The sequence below is a fragment of the Carettochelys insculpta genome, chromosome 22 (genome assembly GCF_033958435.1).
Source record: "Carettochelys insculpta isolate YL-2023 chromosome 22, ASM3395843v1, whole genome shotgun sequence".
Taxonomy (NCBI): domain Eukaryota; kingdom Metazoa; phylum Chordata; order Testudines; family Carettochelyidae; genus Carettochelys; species Carettochelys insculpta.
In genome coordinates this window covers 5770478-5788399 of record NC_134158.1, presented here as the reverse complement: position 1 = coordinate 5788399, position 17922 = coordinate 5770478, and the positions used below count along the sequence as shown (strand labels likewise).

Genomic DNA, 17922 nt, shown 5'->3' with positions numbered 1-17922 from the left:
AGAGCTGGAGACGGTCCCAGGGCTGGCCCCAGCCCCCACAGGAAGCCCTCCCCTCCCCCCCATCGGAGTTTCATGGCCAAGTGTGAGGTTCAGTTACCCCCTGGGCGGTGCTGAACACAGAGACTCGGGAGCGGCAGACCACAGCGTCCTGTCACGGGGTGCAGGGAGCACCCTGGAGAGGTGGGACCTGACCGGCTGGAGTCTTGTAAATCACGTGAGTTCCCCTCACCCAGCTCCTCCCAAAACAGGAAGCACAGGCACAGGAGGGGGAGCAAACAGCCCACACGGGGCGCAGCATTGCTGCTTAATACAGATGCTCGGAGACACGGATACCCGCACAACTGCATCTCCCTGTCTCCCACCTCCATTCCCCAGCAGCCCTTAGTCACAGCAGCCCCCGGTACCAGAGCACAGATTCATATACAAGGGTTTGCAGGCCCAGGCCCTGGCTGGCTCGCTCATCTATGACTTACTTGACTTAAACCCTTGTACTCCGCGTGGAGCCTGGGTCAACTACAAGTGCCCTCCACTTCACTCTGTCTCGGGACAAAGCTTCTAGCTGAGCCCAGAGTGCCCCAGTCATCCTTCAGTCTCAGTAGACCTTCTCCAAGTTGTCCGATGTCTTCCTCCTTTGGTTTTCCTTGTGCGTTCCATGTGAGAGCTTGGCGGGCTGTGCTGGGTGATACAAGCCGTGTCTACACGTGCACGCTACTTCGAAGTAGCGGCACTAACTTCGAAATAGCGCCCGTCACGGCTACACGCGTCGGGTGCTATTTCGAAGTTAACTTCGACGTTAGGCGGTGAGACGTCGAAGTCGCTATCCTCATCAGGAGATGGGGATAGCGCCCTACTTCGACGTTCAACATCGAAGTTGGGACCGTGTAGTCATTGCGCGTCCCGCAACTTCGAAATAGCGGGGTCCGCCATGGCGGCCATCAGCTGAGGGGTTGAGAGACGCTCTCTCTCCAGCCCCTGTGGGGCTCTATGGTCACCGTGGGCAGCAGCCCTTAGCCCAGGGCTTCTGGCTGCTGCTGCTGCAGCTGGGGATCCATGCTGCAGGCACAGGGTCTGCAACCAGTTGTCGGCTCTGTGGATCTTGTGTTGTTTAGTGCAACTGTGTCTGGGAGGGGCCCTTTAAGGGAGCGGCTGGCTGTTGAGTCCGCCCTGTGACCCTGTCTGCAGCTGTGCCTGGCACCCTTATTTCGATGTGAGCTACTTTGGTGTGTAGACGTTCCCTCGCTGCGCCTATTTCGATGTGGTGCTGCGCAACGTCGAAGTTGAACATCGACGTTGCCAGCCCTGGAGGACGTGTAGACGTTATTCATCGAAATAGCCTATTTTGATGTTGCTACATCGAAATAAGCTACTTCGATGTAGGCTTCACGTGTAGACGTAGCCACAGAGATACAGATTTACCTGCTCACTTAAACGTGCTCCATGGTCCGTACAGCCAGAGGTGATTCAGGGTCTAAAGGTAAGTGAGGGCAATGGGTCTCCAGCTCTGGGGCCCTGGTGTGGAAGGGGCTGAGCCAGGCAGCTGAATTTGGCCAGGGAGCCAGGAACTGCTTCCTGTTGAAGAAGGAGAACCAGGAACTAAGGAGAGAATGGAGGAAATGGACCACTTTATTGCCAATACTCATTGTTTGCCTGGAATCAAGCTCCCCAATTCCATTGCCTGGCAGGCTTGATCCTGTTTCTACTGAAGTCCATGTCAGCACTGCAGAGAGCCCTTAGCAAGACAGAGCTGCTGTCACTGCACTAAAACCCCCGACTGATGTTCTGCTTGAAACTTCGACTCTTCACGCTGAGAATTTGGCTGTTCAGGCACCCGTCATTCTGGCCTTTCACACTATTTGCATGGGCTAGCAACAGCGCCTTTCCTAGTAGAGTTCTCTGTATGGTATTTAATAACATCAATGTCAGTAGTGTTACCATCAAAAAAAGAGGACACCCCTGAGAGGGAGTGTGTCTGTATCAGTATCTACCCACTCACCTTGTATTTACATGTTATACCTTGTACATTCATGAAAGATGAGTGGGTAGATACTGATACAGATACACTCCCTCTCAAGCATATCCTCTTTTTAGAAAGGTCACATATGGTAGCCTGGCATGTAATCGTGCAAAGAAAGCCTGAGCTGCAGTGCAGGCCTGCAGGGAGCCTTCATTGCTTGCTAGTCAGAGCTCAAGGACTAAACACTCTCTGGTTTACATTCTCAAAAGGAGAGAGGGACTTGGACAAAACCTGCCATAGGGAGCAAAGAGGGTCTGTCAGGGCTGCCTCCCTACTCTGACATGCTGAGGGCAGTAAGTGGGGGCTTGCAAAACTTTCAAAATACCTTGCTTTTATAGGCTGCTTAAAAAGCTCCCCAAGGTCACAGATTCCTTGACCCTGGGGCAGGGGGAAGGGGGATAATTGCCGCCACCACCCAGTGAAAAGTCCCCCTTAAAACCCAGGAAGGCATGCTTGGATATTACCCTGTGGAGTAACCCCAAGCTTTCCCCTTTCCTTAAGAGATACCTTGGGAACAGAAGAAATGGGCTGTAATCTGATAGCTGACCTCACTTCGGGCAGCATTCAAACAGACGCTCCTCTATGGAACAGAATTGAAATCATTGCCTTAAAACCCCCTAATTTATTCACCAAACAAACGATGGAAAAAATGCCAAGGAAGTAAATAAGCATCCTTGGTTGCTGGATATAAGACAACAATTCAAAACATTCTGGTTGTTGCACAGAGAATTACTTCTCTGGGATTCAGCTTAGAAGTTGCAGTGCACAGGGCAAAACAACATCAACCAGCCTGGAAAGTCCCATAGCAAACTGAATTTAAAATAACCTGATCACACCTAACTAAACATTTCCTCTCTACTCACACGTCCATGCTCTGCTTGGGAGATGGCCAGGATATTTACTGGAGTCATTCATCCTGCTTAAGCATCTTGTCTGAGTCTCGACTTCAGCCCAGCAGAAAGACTCTTTCTCAGCAGGCCACCGCTTCACTTCAAATATCCCCCTTTTTCCCCACTGGCTCACCTGGCTGCTCCCCACAGAGACCTCTCTAAGGGTTAACCCTTTACAGGCCTTCCTTTATGTCAGGTTCAGAACAGGAGGGGGTTTGAGTCCTTAGTGCTCTGTGGCATTGATCTGTACAGACATTTCCAAAGCACCTGTAGTCTTGCCTGCCTGTCTACATGAGCGCTGTGACCCCCTCCTCTCCCGAAAGAGCCAAGAGCCCCTCAGTGCACTAGTGACCCTGGGGAGAGCGAGTTACATCCCCTTGGTGCCCGATCTGAGAGTTTGAGTCTTTGCAGCTCCGCCTCTTACAGACTGACAGGTCAGTAGCTCCAGCTGCAGAGATGGGGGCTGAGCTCAGTGTGGGTGGCTGGACACACACAGCTGCCGGTGGAGCAGGGGATAGGCTGAGTCTTCCTGGCTTCCACCATGAGAGAGCTCAGATGTGATCCTATTCTCCCCCCTTCTCCATTTCCTCTGCTTCCCCACCCTGTCATCTCCCCACACCATTCCTGTTCTATGTCCCTCCCGCTTCCTCTGTCCTGCCCCGTGTTCAGTTCCACTTTCACATTTCCCTCCTGCCTCCTCCTCTTCCTCCACTTCTCCGTCAGCGTCAGCACAAGCCGCCACTGGCAGAGCAACAGGCCAGGAGGACAGAAACTCCCCTGACGGCCATGGCCTCTACATCTACTGCAGGGGACATAGGAAATGATGCCATTTGCTCCATCTGCCTGGGGTACCTGACCCAGCCAGTGACCATAGCCTGTGGGCACAACTACTGCCAAGCCTGCCTCACCCGGTACTGTGAGGAAAGGGGCCCAGAGAGACGCCTGCCCTGTCCCCAGTGCCGAGCCCCCTTCCAGACAGGGGAGTTCAAGCCCAACACCCAGCTGCACAACATCGTCGAAAAGCTCAGGGAGCTGGAGCTAAAGGCAGGGAAGGGGCCAAAGGAGGGTCAGTGCGAGAGACATGAGGAACGCCTCAAACTCTTCTGTGAGGAGGATGGAGAAGCCATTTGCTTGGTGTGCGAGAAATCCCGGGAGCACAAGTCCCACTCGGTGGTTCCCATCGAGGAGGCTGCCCAGGAGTACAAGGTAGGAAATGCTCTACTCTTTGCTTCATTACATCCCAGCAGGACCCAGGTTTATTCCCCTCCTGAGCACAAGGATGGCCATTCACAGCTGGCTGCTTCCAGATAGGTAGCTGAATGAAAGGGGGCTGGTTTCCAGAGGGGCTGGTTACCTGAGGGGAGAGCACTGGGGCTGTGGGCAGTGGGGTGGTTACCAGAGGGGTGAGCACTGGGGCTGTGGGCAGAGGGGTGGTTGCCAGAGGGGTGAGCACTGGGGCTGTGGGCAGTGGGGTGGTTACCAGAGGGGTGAACACTGGGGCTGTGGGCAGAGGAGTGAGCACTGGGGCTGTGGGCAGTGGGGTGAGCACTGGGGCTGTGGGCAGTGGGGTGGTTACCAGAGGGGTGAGCACTGGGGCTGTGGGCAGTGGGGTGGTTACCAGAAGGGTGAACACTGGGGCTGTGGGCAGAGGGGTGAGCCCTGGGCGCATTGGGAGAAGACCCAGACCTTTTTTGCCCCAGCATTGCCAGTGTGACGCCCTGCTGAGAGAAGAGGCATTTGCCAATCAGTGTTCTGGGGACCACTGGGGTTCCACGTGACGTGATTGGCGCTCTGTGAAAATGTCGATGCCAGCGAGAGTTTTTCCTGTGAAATATGACATTAGAAATGATGTGTGATTCAGAAATACTCAGGTGTTTGAATAGTATTGAGATATAGGTTAGATATATTAATAACATTCATAATAATAGAGTTATTATGCAATTTGTGCTGAAAAAGAGAGGCAAGAACACTCGTCCCATGAAAAAGCCTGTCAAATGTTACTGATTTTATTGTCCAGAACCTTTTCGTAAAAATAATAATTTATAAAAACACAAAATTAAAAAATATTTCCCTTTGCTGATTTGTTTTGTGTTTCTTTTGCATAAAAATATTTTTAAGCTTGAAGGGAAGACAGGCCTTTTTTGAACACTGTTGTCTTTTCCATTTTTGTCCAAAAAAAGGACACTCACCATCTTTCTTTCAGCTGTTCTATTGATGGTTTCTTTAGGTTTGTGCATTATTTTTACACTTAATTCCAGGGTTGCTTCCTGTCCTACCAGGACATTGGCTGCTTATTGAGGGGATTTTCTCTTCTTCTTATTTGGTCTTTGGAAACTGAAAGACATCTAAAAAACCCTAACTCTTTGAAATGAACTTTTCAGCATTATGTGCAGCAGTTTTTTGGTTTGAAACTCCCTCCCCTTCCCACCTCCCAACCAGCATCTCTGTGTTCCTTCAATATATTCCAAACCCAAAGGTGTTCAATGGCCAAAGTAGTTTGGAAAATGCTGAGATATCGACATCTATAGTCTCATTTCTGCTCCAAATGTGAAGAAGTGGCTCTTACCCACAAAAGCTCGTTACCTAATAAATAGGTCTGTGAGACTAACGGCTGTTTATCACACGCGATGCCCCTGCAGGAGAAGCTCCAGGGAGCCCTGGGCCCTCTCAGGAAGCAGCTGGCGCAGGCCCTGGCGCTGACGTCCGAAGAGGAGAAGAAAACCGCAGCGTGGCAGGTGGGTGTCTGGGTTCCTCTGCCCTGAGCCCTCCCCCTGCAGCGTTCCCAGGGGCAGAGGCTGTGCAGCTCCAGCACGAGGCGAGGAACCTGCTCCAGTTGCTGAGCCCGTGACCCAGGCGTGCTGGCGGCAGGACCGGGCTGTGTCTCTGGGGGATCTGGGCACAGCCCGTTCCTGGCCCGTCTGCGGTGGTGCACACTCACCCTGTACTCTACCCCGGGGGCGAGTTCTCAGGGGCGGCTGCAGCGTTTCACTGTCACACGGATCCTGTTTTCCGCCTGCAGCCGACAGGCGTCCGACCCCCATGAAATTGCTCCCCCGCGTCTCTGCAGCCTGGAGGAGAAGGGCTGTTCCCTCCCCCACCCAAAGTCCCTGCAGCTTGTCTGCCCCACCCCCGCGTCCGGCACTGGAGCTGGGCACTGAGCAGAGGGGTCCCCCGGGGGTGAGCTCCGACCTCTCTCAGCGGCTGAGCTGGGGGCTGAGCTCTTGTGCCTGTGGAACTGGGGCGGGTGTGGAGCTCTGTGGGGAATCCGCCCCACGGCTGCGTCTGCCCGGCCCCACCAGCCAGCTGGGGCTGGGCACCCGCCATTGCCCCGGGGCCTGGGTGGGCTTGTCCAGCCCCTGCTGCTGCAGCGACGCTGCTCTCAGCACCCGAGCCGGCCAGATCAGAGCTCGGGGGGACGTGTCTGCAGGTGCTACGGTCACGCCTCCATGGCAGGGGCACACCCTGAGCCAGCAGAGCCAGGGCCGGTCCTGTACAGCCGGGCAGAGCGCAGCCATTTCACAGCCTCTGCTGCCCTCGGGTGGGCACCTCGTCCCGGCACCTGCTGCTGTGCCCGTGACCTGCCCTGAGCTCGTCGGTAGCCGGGGGACGGCCCCCTGGGGGAAATGTCTGTGCTGGTTCAGCAGCACAGGCCGGGTGAGGCAGACACTGGCTGGGCACTGGGCACGGGACACTTGGCCAGGCTGGGTGAGGCCACGGCCAGCACGGACAATATGCTGGGAGCCCAACCCCCACGAGAGCCCCAGGCTGGCACCCAAAGGGCTGTTGGCACCTGCCCCTCAGTGTGGAACATCACAGGGCTGGGCAGGTTTGTCAGGGAAGGAGCATCACCCGCACCCTGGGCTGGTGCTTGGTCCTGGCGTGAGGATGGGGACTGGACTCCATGAGCTCTCGAGGTCCCTTCCCGTTCTGTGCGATAGGTCCATCTCCATGTGGTCCTCCTGCTGCAGGGGCTCCCCTGGGCGTGTGCAGCGGTGCCAACACCCACTGTGGTCTGGGGACTAGATGGGGGGCCTGGCACCCTGCCCCTCTGAGGGGGCGGGGCCAAGGGCAGAAGGGGCGGGGACAAAGGACAGAAGGGGCGGGGCTTAGGGCGTTCAGTCCCAGTCCCAGAGCCGCGTGAGGAGCCGCACCACTGTGCTCCACAGCATTTGGAAGGGGTCTGGAGCTCAGGCCAACTCCATTGCTGCCTTGGCGGCTGTGGTGGCTGGAGCTCCAGGCCCCTGTGACATGCTGGGTCCAGGAGCAACTGCCCTGTTTAACCCCTTCCCCCCCGGCTGGCGAGCCTGAGTGTGGGAGCGCCCAGCGCTGGGCACCCAGATCCCCCCCAAGACCCCTGTGCAGCCCCCCGTAAATCTCTCCTCTTCCCTCCATTTCTCCCCACTCTGCTGGGTCCCTCCCCTGCCCCCGCAATAACGTACTGCGGCTTTACAGACCCCGGACAACCCCGCTGTGGAACTGACCCCGTGAACTCTGCCCTCAGCCAGCCCCTGTCTGGTCCGTGCCCACAGCAGTAACCGTCCTAACTCCGCCGCACTGCCGGGCTTGTCCCTGCCCGGCGCAGCCTGCGTCGCTCAGCGTCTGGCTCCCGTGTTCTCTCCGCCCCTCCTGCTGTTCTCTCTGCAGGCGACAGCGCAGCAGAAGCGGGAGACGATTGCGGGTGAGTTTAGCAAACTGCACAGGCTGCTGAGAGAGGAGGAGCAGCTGCTGCTGCAGCGACTGGCGCGGGAGGAGAGGGAGGCTCTGCAGAGGCTGCAGGCAAACGTCGCCAAACTCTCCCAGCAAAGCGCCTCTCTGCAGCGGCTCATCACAGAGCTGGAGGAGAAGTGTCGGCAGCCGGCTGCTGAGCTGCTGCAGGTGAGAGAGCCTCGGAATTCTCCACCCTCCAGCGCTGCGGCTCGGCCCGTCCTGCGGGTCACTGACAAACAGGCGCTCAGGCCGAGGGCTCCATCTGTTGTGAGCATCGCAGGGGTGCGAGAGGGGATCTGATCGCGCAGGTCCGGGGCTGGGGCGACGGAGCGGTTGAGCTGAAGTGATAACAGGCTCGGCCCCTCCTTGCTCTGACTCCAGATCGGGGACAGGCAATAGCTTTGAATGGGGCCACTGCAGGAGTTTGTAAGTGGCTGAGGGCTGCGCTCTTCCATGCTGTTAATGGAGAGGAGGTGCCGGGGGTGAGGCGTAGGCTGGGCGCACAAGGGAGCTTGGGGTAAGGGAGTGGGAGCAGCAGGGGTTGTTGGATCTGGGAGGGAGTTTAGGTGAAGGAGGGGTGTGACCCAGGTCAGGGGCATGGGTGGAGAAGGGTGTGCGACCTGGGTCAGGTGTTCAGGAGTTTGGGTTATGAGTGGGGGCGGCAGATGCGGGTGTAAGGACAGAGAGGGGTTATGGGCACAGGGGTGCAGAGGGTTTGGGTTGTGACTGATGGCTGGAGATGGGGGTGTGATGGGGTTCAGGGGTCCCCAGGCACTGCACCCCATCCACAGGCAGGTGTGACTCTCACTCAGCAGGTAGAACAGGAGGTTCATTAGGCGACAGAGGCACTGGTCAGCACAGAGGTGTCAGTACAGCCGTCAGAAACAGTCATTCCAACCTGTCCTGGGGAGAGGAGCTGGAGGGGTGCCCCTGTGGGGTGGAGCTTCCCCCATCACCGGGCTGGCTGCCTTCCAACTCTCTCTTCCCCCAGCGTCTAACTGCCGCCTCTGATTCAAACCCAGCTCGGGTCCTCCCTGCTCTTTGTTCAGGGCAGAGGTGTTACCTGCCAGCCTAGGTTACAGCCCCAGGGTCATCCTTAGTCGCTGGGAGCTGCTCTGCTTGTCTCACACCCATCCAGCCTGCGTCTCACATGCACCCCCCCCTCCATCCCATCGGGTGTAAGAACTGTGTGGGGTTATGGGCACAGAGGTGTGTAAGGGTTGGGTTACATGGTGTAGGGGTGCGGGTGGGGAGCAGAGGGTTGTCAGCAGCTGGGGTGCCACAGGCAGGCTCTGCCAAGAGACGCATCCTTGGGTGGCTCCCAGCCAGCAGCCCAGCTGGTTCCTCAGCCAGGGCCCCTTCTTTCCATGGCCCTGTACTGGTTGCAGGGGCCCTGTGTGGCTGACTCTGAACACAGTGACTCCGGAGGGGGGAGGAGTCATTTGCCGCCTCCAGTCCTGCAGACAGGCGCCTCCCATTGGCTGAATACTTTGCTGGGGAAGTTTGATGAAGCCCCCCTCTCCGGCCTGGCAGTGTTCAGCCAGCTGCTCTGAGCACAGATGGGGGGCGGGGCTGGCAGGGAGCCTGAGGGAGGCTCTTGTGGGCCAGACCTGACGGCTTGAAGGGCCACATTCAGCCTGTGGGCTGTATTTTATTCACCCCGACCCAGAGCAGAGGGCCGGATGTGTTTTACAAATCCCGATTCCGAGACATGCGGTGATGGGACAGGGCCCCGGGGGAGATCTGTGCCCTTAAATTTCTCTTACACTGACATCAACTACTGGAAACAAAAAAGGACACGTGACAGGCTTTTAATGAGAAGAGGGTTTTTGCATTTCTGCTTGGGCATGCGTTACATAACGACGTCACTGTTACGAGTGTGTTATAAACATTACTGTGCCAACAATCTCAATGCTATTCAAACACCTCAGTATTTTAGATTCACACGTCATTAGTTAGTTGACATTTGAGAAGGAAAAGTCTCACCAGAATCGACATTTCTCCAGGGAACACCTAGTCACGTTGCGTGGAACATCAGTGTTCCATGAAACACGGTTTGGGAAACGCGGCCAGGAGAGATTTGACCCCAAACCAGTAAAGGCCAGAGGGGAGGTTCGTTTCCTAGCTGGGAGCACACTGGCTCTACTGCCTGAGTTCTAGCTGCAGTCGCTGGTTTTACACGTGGTTCTAACTCAGAACTCTGGGTCTCTTTCCCCTGCCAGGATGTGAGAAGCGCACTGAGGAGGTATGTTCCCCACGTCCCTCCTTCCTACGCGCGGGGCGGCGGCTCTGCGGTGATGTGCACAGAGCAGCGGAGTGAAGACGGGATGTTTTCTTCCCAGGAGTGAAAGTACCAAACTGCAGGAACCAGAAGCCGTGTGGACCGACCTGAAGAACACGTATCGCGTTTGTCTGGACGTGACGGAAGCGCTGAGAAGGTTTGCAGGTGAGCGGATGCTGCTGGGAGGTTCAGCTGTTCGGTGCCTGGGGGTCTGGAGGGAGCCTGGGGCCCAGGGCACATGTGGACCCAGCTGGCAGGTTGGGAGCTGTGTGAGGGCCGGAGGCTGACGCGCTGAGTGCTGGGGAGTTTGCCGGCTGTTCACACCCACCTGCTGGCACTTGCCCAGATATCTCTCCAGGCCTCGCAATGCTGACGTCCTGATCTCTCCCTGGCTGAGCAGGTGCTGCAAGGCCTAGACTGGGCCCAGTGTGCTGGGTGCTGCACAGACTGGTAATGGAGGATGTGTCTGTGCCCCTCTCCTGGCGCAGGGCGAGGGCTGCGCTGTGGGGCCTGTAATATTTAGGGGGTTTCTCAGACACAGCCGAGAGAACCAGTCCCAGACAAACTGCTTCCAGCCAGGGCAGCCTGGGGTTTCCTTCTCAGTCAGGCACACCAAGCCAGCCCCAAAGTCCCCCTGCCAGCCCCTCCAGCCAGCTGGAAGTTACACAACAAATCTCACACATCCCCCAGCTGCTCCTATGGTCAGGTGAGAGGCTGGACATGGGTGGGGTGACGGTGCCCCCAACACACCCTGGTAGGGCCTCTGGGCTGGGCTGGCTGCTCCTCCTGCTGCCGGCCAGTCAGTAGTGCTGCACGCGCTGTCTGGCACCTGGTTTCTTCTCCCCCCAGCTGAGTGGCCGTTCCCTGGGCAGTGCAGCAGCGCCCTGCTAACGGCGGAACTGCAGCTGAGTGCAGAAGTCTCTGCGCTGGGCAGGGCAGGGTAGTTCAGCAGGGGGTGGGACGCCCGTCTGAGACCTAAATGCAGGGCTGTCCCATGACCAATGGAACTGGAAGGGCCCTCGAGGGGTCATCGAGTCCAGTCCCCTGCCCTCACGGCGGGACCCAGCACCGTCTAGATCATCCCTGCTGGATAGTTATCCAGCCTGCTCTGAAATACCTCCAACCCAGGGAGATTCGGCAACTGGCCTCGGCAATTCATTCCAGTGTTTAACCACCCGGCGAAAAGCTTTTCCTAATGTCCAGCCTGAACCTCCTCCAACCTATTTTTCTCTCTCCTCCTTGTAATCTGCTTTTAAATACTTGAAAGCTGCTGTCATGTCCCCTCTCAGCCGTCTCTTTTCCAACCAAACGAACCCAGTTCTTCTCCTCTTCTCTCAGAGGCCACGTTTTCTAGAGCTTCCATCAGTTTAGTTGCTCTTCTCTGGACCATCTCGAATTTCCCCACATTCTTTCGTAAAACATGGTGCCCAGAGCCAGACACAGTGCTCCAGCTGAAGCCTAATCAGCGCAGAGCAGAGCAGAAGAGCGACTCTCGTGTCTTGCTCACAACTCTCCTGTTAATACATCCCAGGATCCTGTTGGGTTTTTTTGCAGCAGCCTCACACTATTGACTCAGCTTGTGGTCCACTCTGACCCTGGAACCCTTTCTGCAGTGCTCCTTGCTAGGGAGTCTCTTCCCGGTTTGTAAGCGCAAAACTGATTGTTCCTCACTAAGTGGAGCACTTTGCATTTGTCCTTATTCAGCGTCATCCTATTTTCCTCAGACCGTTTCTCTGGTTTGTTGAGCTCATTTGGAACTCTGTCCCTGTCCTCCAAAGCTGTTTCCAGCCCTCCCAGCTTGGTGTGATCTACAGACTTAGCAAGCGCACTCTCTATGCCAAAACTGAAATAGTTGATGAATATATTGAACAGCCCTGGCCCTAAAACTGACCCTTGCAGGACCCCACTTGTTATGCCCTTCCCGCATGACTGTGACCTGTTAATAACTACTCTCGGGCTGTGTCTCCACTAGCTCCCTACTTCGAAGGTAGCGTGGTAAGTAGGTTGTCATGAGATTATTAATGAAGTGCAGCAGTGCATATGCAGCACTTCATTAAGCTAATTCTCCCCGTGGCAACTTCGAAGTCAACAGTGTGGAAGTCAACCTGTGGAACTCCCTGCCCGAGGAGGCTGTGAAGGCCAGGACTCTATTAGGGTTTAAAAAAGAGCTTGATAAATTTTTGCAGGTTAGGTCCATAAATGGCTATTAGCCAGGGATAAAGTATGGTGCCCTGGCCTTCAGTACAAGGGCAGGAGATGGATGGCAGGACATAAATCACTTGATCATTGTCTTCTGTTCTCCTTCTCTGGGGCACCTGGCATTGGCCACTGTCGGCAGATGGGATGCTGGGCTGGATGGACCTTTGGTCTGACCCAGTATGGCCGTTCTTATGTCCTTATGAAGTGTTAAACTAACCCACTAACCCACTGGTACTTCAAAGTGCCTGGGCAACTTCAAAGTCTCTTTACTTCTGAGTAAGTGAGGGGCAGGTCAGACAGTGCCTGTGAGCATCAGCAAAACACCCTCCCCCCCATCTCTCTCTTCACTAGGCACCCACCCCTCCTGCTGCGGGGGTGCAGCTCAGTGGCGCGACCAGGGCTCCCTTTGCAGTGGTAGAGGTTCTGAGGATCCAGCAAGTCTGTTACTTTCCTCACTGCAGGGCCAGGCCCAGAGACGCCGGGGCTCAGCCTGGCCGGCCCCAGCACAGATTAGCGCTGAGGGGTCCCCTCGCTCAGGCCGGCTCAGTACAGCTCTGCTGCCCTTTACCCACACCGCAAGGAGACGACATTTCCTGACCCCAGCAGTACCGCAGTGATGTGTGACCCAGCACCAGCCAGACTGGCTCCCTGGCAGCACAGCTCCGTCTGCTGGGTCCCAGCAGGGCAGGAGGGTTCCTGGATGGACAGTCTGGGCCTGGCGCCTCCCCCAGGCCGGGCTCCTCAGGAGCGGTGAGGGGAGAGCTCCCTCCCCCCTGCTCACCCCCATCGTCTGCCAGGGGCAGGTCGGCCCATGCACCGACCCAACCGCCCGACACTGGCACAGACACCAGCCGGGTGAGAGCCCCTCTGGGTCCCACGTCTGCCCTGTCTGCGTCCCCGGCACAAGGGTTTTCTGCTGCTCTGTGACAGGCTCTGACCCAGCCAATTTCCATTCATGTTTCCAGCCCGCCACTGACCAGGCAGCGCTGCCTCGGACTGGGCGGGGGGGGATCTTCTCGGAGGTGGGGGGGATCTATGGAAATCCCTGTGGGAACCTGCCCCTCCCTTCCCTTCTCTCCCCTCTGGCCTCTTGCCCCCATTGCCTCTCCCCTCTGCCCCCTCTTCTGTTCCGGGCACCTGCCCCTCCCCGTCCCATTGCTGCCACCCATCTGCTGCCCCCTCTGCCCCCGACTTTCACCACCACCCTTGTGCCTCTCTTGCCCCCAACGCCCAGAACTGCCCCTTCCCTTCCCCTCCCCCCAGAAAGACCACATGTCCCCTCCCCCACCCTGCCCGCGGTGCCGTCCTGTTCCCCTTCCTCCTCCTGCCCTGGCCCCTCATCTCCCCGAAGCATAAGCCCCTCCCCTCTTCCCCCCACCACTGCTGCCTGTCACTCCCCTCACCCCTGCTTCTGTCCTGTTCCCCTCCCCTCCCCTCCCACCTCCCTGACACCTGCACCCCTCCCCCTCTGGTCCCCTGGTGCCAGCCCCTCTGTTCACTGCTCCTCTGCCCCCTGGTGCCCACATCCCCTCACCTGTCTGGCTGCCTAGGGCCTGTCCTTCCCCTCAACCCACTTCCTGCCCCCCCGCTCCCCTGTTCTCTGTCCCCCTCGGCCCCCTGGTGCTGCCCCTCCCCCTCTGCCCTCCTTGCAGCTGCCCCTTTGCCCCACCCATCCCCATCCCTCCTGCTTATTGCCCCTCCCCTCCCCCTTCCTGGCACCCTCCCCTCGTGCCTCTCTCCCCTCAATAACTGCCCCTCCCCTCACTGCCCTGGTGTCTCCTGAGATCTGCCTCACTCCTCCCCCTCCCCCACCCCATGGTACCTTCCCCACTTCTCATCTCCTTTGTCTCCTTCCCCTGCCCCCTCCCCCCTGCCCCCTCCCCCTGGTGCCTCCTCCTCCTCCTGCCCCTGGTCACCCACCATGTGCTTGGGTGTTGCCCCTCCCCCTCCTGCTCTGTGCCCCAGAGTCCAGCCCGGCTCCTGCCCTCCCCTTGGACCCTGGGCCAACTAATCCCCTCAGCTCCCGTTATTGGCCCCAGCCCAGCCCCTCACTCCTGTCTGGGCCTGGAACTGCCCCTCCTCCTGCCCCTTAATCACCCGAGCGCTGCCCCTCCCATCGCCCCGTTCTGCCCCCAGCCCCTGCTCCTCCCCTCCCCCCTGCAGCACCTGGCTCCCGCCTCCTCCTTCCCTCCTCCCCCCCACCGGGGCTGCCCTGCCCCGGCCAGTCCCTCGGGCCCTGGGCGCCTGCCTCACTCTGTGCCCTGGGGCTGCCCATTCTCTGCCCCCCGTGGCACTGGCACCTGCCCCACCCCCCAGCCACCCACCCATCACCTGTCCCCCCCCTTGGTCCCCTGCCCCATGGGAGCTCCCCATCACCTCACACCCCTCAGCCCCGCCCTTCCTGCCCCACTGTGGTGCCTGCCCCGTCCCTCACCCTCTGCAGCCCCCGGTACCTCCCGTCATCCATGTCAGGGCTTAGGGGTCTGGTCCTCAGCCCCCCATTGCCATCATGTCACCCATCCCCCTCCCTCTTCACGCATCACCTGCCCCTCCCCTGCTCCCCCTGCCCTTCCCTGTCAGTGTCTCCTCACAGGCAGAGGGGCCCTGACCCCCCCTCAGACAACACCCCCAGAGTGATCACTGGGGCGCAGGTTCATTTCCCTCTGAGCCCAGGGACCAGCCCTGCCCCCGCACTGACTCTGTGACTCTCCCCAGTGGACGTGACTCTGGATCCAGACACGGCTCATCCCAACCTCGCCCTGTCTGAGGATCGGAAACACGTGAGATTTGGAGCCAGACGCCAGGATCTGCCCCACAACCCTGGGAGATTTGAGAACTATATCAATGTGCTGGGCGCGGAGCGGCTCGCGGGCGGGAGGAGTTACTGGGAGGTGGAGGTGGGAGACAAGACTGGGTGGGACCTGGGGGTGTGCAGGGAATCTGTGAGCAGGAACGGGGAGAGCAAACTCACCCCTGAGGATGGATACTGGGCCGTGTGGCTGAGGGACGGGGGATACAAGGCCTGCACCTCCCGCCCGACCCCCCTCCCTGTGAGCGCCAGGCCCAGCCGGGTGGGGATTTTCCTGGACTACGAGGCGGGCGAGGTCTCATTTTACAATGTGACCGACAGGTCCCATCTCTTCACTTTCACCCACACCTTCTCCGGGCCCCTCCGCCCTTTCTTCTGTCCTGGTGTCAACCCTGGGGGGACAAACGCGGCTCCCCTGACAATCTGCCCCCTCCCAGCGCAGCCGCAGGGAATCTCTGTCCCTGGCAGTGACCCCGCGGCACAGACTGACCCCTCCCAGCACTGACCAGCCCCCAGCCCTGCTCCCTTGGGTATGTCTAAGGGGCATCGCCCGCCTGCCCCCCACCCTCTCCCCCGTCAGTGCCCAGGCCTGTGAGCTGGGAGGGGGAGGGCAGCGAAGGGGCTGGGGGAGCAGCTGCAGGCTGTGGGGGCAGGGCAGTGTGGGTCGGGTGGGGGCAGGGTCGGGTTGATGCTGAGGGTGGGGGGAGGAGGGGGCTGCAGTGCGGGAAAGGAGGAGCCGAGATCCCCAGGGGAGAACTGGGGGGTGGGTGTGATGTGGGGAGGGGAGAGGCCCCAGGAGGAAGAGCCTCTGAGATAAGAGGTGGTGGGAGAGGAGCCCAGTGAGGGGAGAGGCCCAGTGGGGGGTCTGGGCACTTGGCACATTTCCTGCCCTGGGGAGTCTCTGCCCGCGGAGGGGGAGCAGTGGCCCCAGGGGCAGCGCTGGGCAGGGGAGAGCGCCGGGGCCCTGCTGTTCGTGCAGCCGCTCTGCGCTGCAGCCTCAGCTGGGGGGGCTGGGGAAGGGGCTCAGCAGCTGGGCCAGCCGGGTGTGGGGATACGAGCCCAGCCCCAGGGCGTGTGAGCGGGGCCCAGCCGGGCCGCGCAGAACCCACTGGCTCCTCCCGTGGGTTTGCCCCTCCCGTGCGCGGTGACAAAGGGCCCCAGCGCCGGGCGAGGCGGGTGGGAAATACTGACACGCACAAAGTGCCTGGTGCTGCCCAGGGCAGTTTGCTGCCCTCAGACTTGCCCAGCTCCCAGCCCAGGGGCAGCAGACGGCGCCGGGCGGGGGAGTCGCACCTGTCCCAGTTCCTGCCCTGCGACATCTCCGTGTGACGTCCGAGGAACAAAACTGAGCAATTGTTCTACTCCAGCAGCGCCAGGTGCATCCCCAGCGCTCGTCTCATTCCCATTTCACCGGGTTTTACACACACCCGCCCGGCGTGTCTGAGAAATGGGGTTATCCTCGTGGGTTCTTCACTCCAATCCCCAGGAACAATTTCCCGGCATCGCTCGTGGGAGTCGCGTCCTGTCTCAGAAAACGCCGCTGCTCTGTGTCACTGCGGGCGTGTTTGGGAAATGAGAAAGAGTTCGTAGCAATAAACACCTGAGAGTGATCCACCGAGTGTCTCTGTGCTCCTCACTCTTGTTTGCTTGCAATGTTGGCACAGGGTTTGGTCGGGGGAGGATGCGGGTGGGAGTGGCGACCTCACAGCTGGGTTTGGTGTGTGGGGCTAAGGCCAGGGGTGGAGGGTAGGGGAGGGTGAGTGGAGGGGGGGACGGCAGAAGGTTCAATGTGTGCGTTGGGGGTTGGGAGGTCTCAGGGGCTGACTGTGGGCAGCCACACCTGCAAAGGTGGGTCTGATCTGGGCTGGGGGGCCGGTTCGGGCCATGCTGCTCTGCCCTGGGAGCTCCTCGTGTGTGTTGGGAGTGTGGCGGGGGGTTCATGCTGTGGTTTCTGGCACCAGCATCTCCGGGGAGGCCACTTGGGCTGGGCTGGCATCTGCAGCCCCAGTCTTAGCTCCTGCGTGGAGGTGTCTTCCATAGCCCAGGGGAAGGGAACAGGCCACAGCGCTGGGCCTGGCCCTGGACTAAGCTGAACTCAGCCCCATTTGGGGGAAAATTGGCCCCAGCATTGAGGTGTGGGGGCTGTTGTCCCCAGCTCAAGGACGTGGAACTGTGGGGGCTTTGGCCAGCACACAGCACTGAGCCAGGCCCCAGAGTGAGCTTGGGGGGTTCCAGCCCCAACCTCAGCTCTGGAGGGGGAGGTGGTGGGGGCTGGGGCTGGGCCATGGTGCTGTGCTGGGCGTAGCCCCAGGGTGAGCTGAGGAGAGGGGCAGTGGGGAGGATGTGCCACGGGGGAACCATGGCCTCAGCCCTGGGGTGGGGGGTCCCTGGGCCTAGCCCTGGAGTGAGTGGAGGGGGCTAGGCCTCAGCTGCCAGGGGAGTGGCCACAGCTGTGGGGTGGGGAGCTGTGGCTGGGCCCTGGCCCTGGCCCTGGCCCTGGGGTGAGCCCAAGAGATCTTCCCTGGACCTGCCCCAACTCCATGGCACTGGCCCAGCCTCGGGGTGAGCTTTGTGGCAGGAGGGGTCAGTCTGTGCCGCGTCATCACTGCCAGGGACAGAGATTCCCTCCAGCTGTGCTGGGACTGGGCAGATTGTCAGGGGAGCCGCGTTTGTCCCCCTGACATCAAGGGGTACAGATCTGTCACCCCCTCAGGTTCTGCCCTGTCCCCCAAACCCCCAACCCCCAGAACTGAAACTGCCTAGCCCCAGGGGACCCCTCCCGTTTGCTGCCCCTAGCCCAGCTCTTCTCAGAGGCGGCTCAGGAGTGGGAGGTGGACAGGTGGGAGAGTGTGAAACCTCCGACTCAGGGTCTGTCCCTGCTGGGTCCCCCAGGCGGTTCCCTCCCTTGCCCATTGGCAGCAACGAGGGGTCAGACGTAGGAGCCAACCAGAATTCGGCGCCTGAAGGGTTAATTTACGCTGTGGAGGAGGGGAAGAGAATTAGCGCGCAACAGTCAGTGGAA

General features: G+C 59.2%; 1 protein-coding gene across 2 annotated transcripts; it reads left to right on the top strand.

The window, feature by feature from the left end:
* Window positions 1–3634: 3634 nt before the first annotated feature.
* Window positions 3635–15534, top strand: LOC142024854 (E3 ubiquitin-protein ligase TRIM39-like). Of its 2 annotated transcripts, XM_075017140.1 has the most exons (6): window positions 3635–4110; window positions 5544–5639; window positions 7549–7779; window positions 9834–9856; window positions 9954–10057; window positions 14807–15534. In XM_075017140.1, exons 1-6 carry the CDS (start codon window positions 3691–3693, stop codon window positions 15403–15405), a joined length of 1473 nt encoding a protein of 490 aa, XP_074873241.1. In that variant the 5' UTR covers window positions 3635–3690; the 3' UTR covers window positions 15406–15534. The 2 variants fall into 2 exon arrangements, with proteins under 2 accessions (XP_074873241.1, XP_074873242.1); XM_075017141.1 differs by lacking the exon at window positions 7549–7779.
* The last annotated feature ends 2388 nt before the right edge of the window (window positions 15535–17922 follow it).

Excerpts from the sequence above, each read along its gene's own strand:
- LOC142024854 (XM_075017140.1), top strand. The coding sequence starts at position 3,691 with ATGGCCTCTACATCTACTGCAGGGGACATAGGAAATGATGCCATTTGC. Across the intron at positions 4,111-5,543 it reads AGGCTGCCCAGGAGTACAAG|GAGAAGCTCCAGGGAGCCCT; the intron begins GTAGGAAATGCT and ends ATGCCCCTGCAG. Across the intron at positions 10,058-14,806 it reads AGCGCTGAGAAGGTTTGCAG|TGGACGTGACTCTGGATCCA; the intron begins GTGAGCGGATGC and ends GACTCTCCCCAG.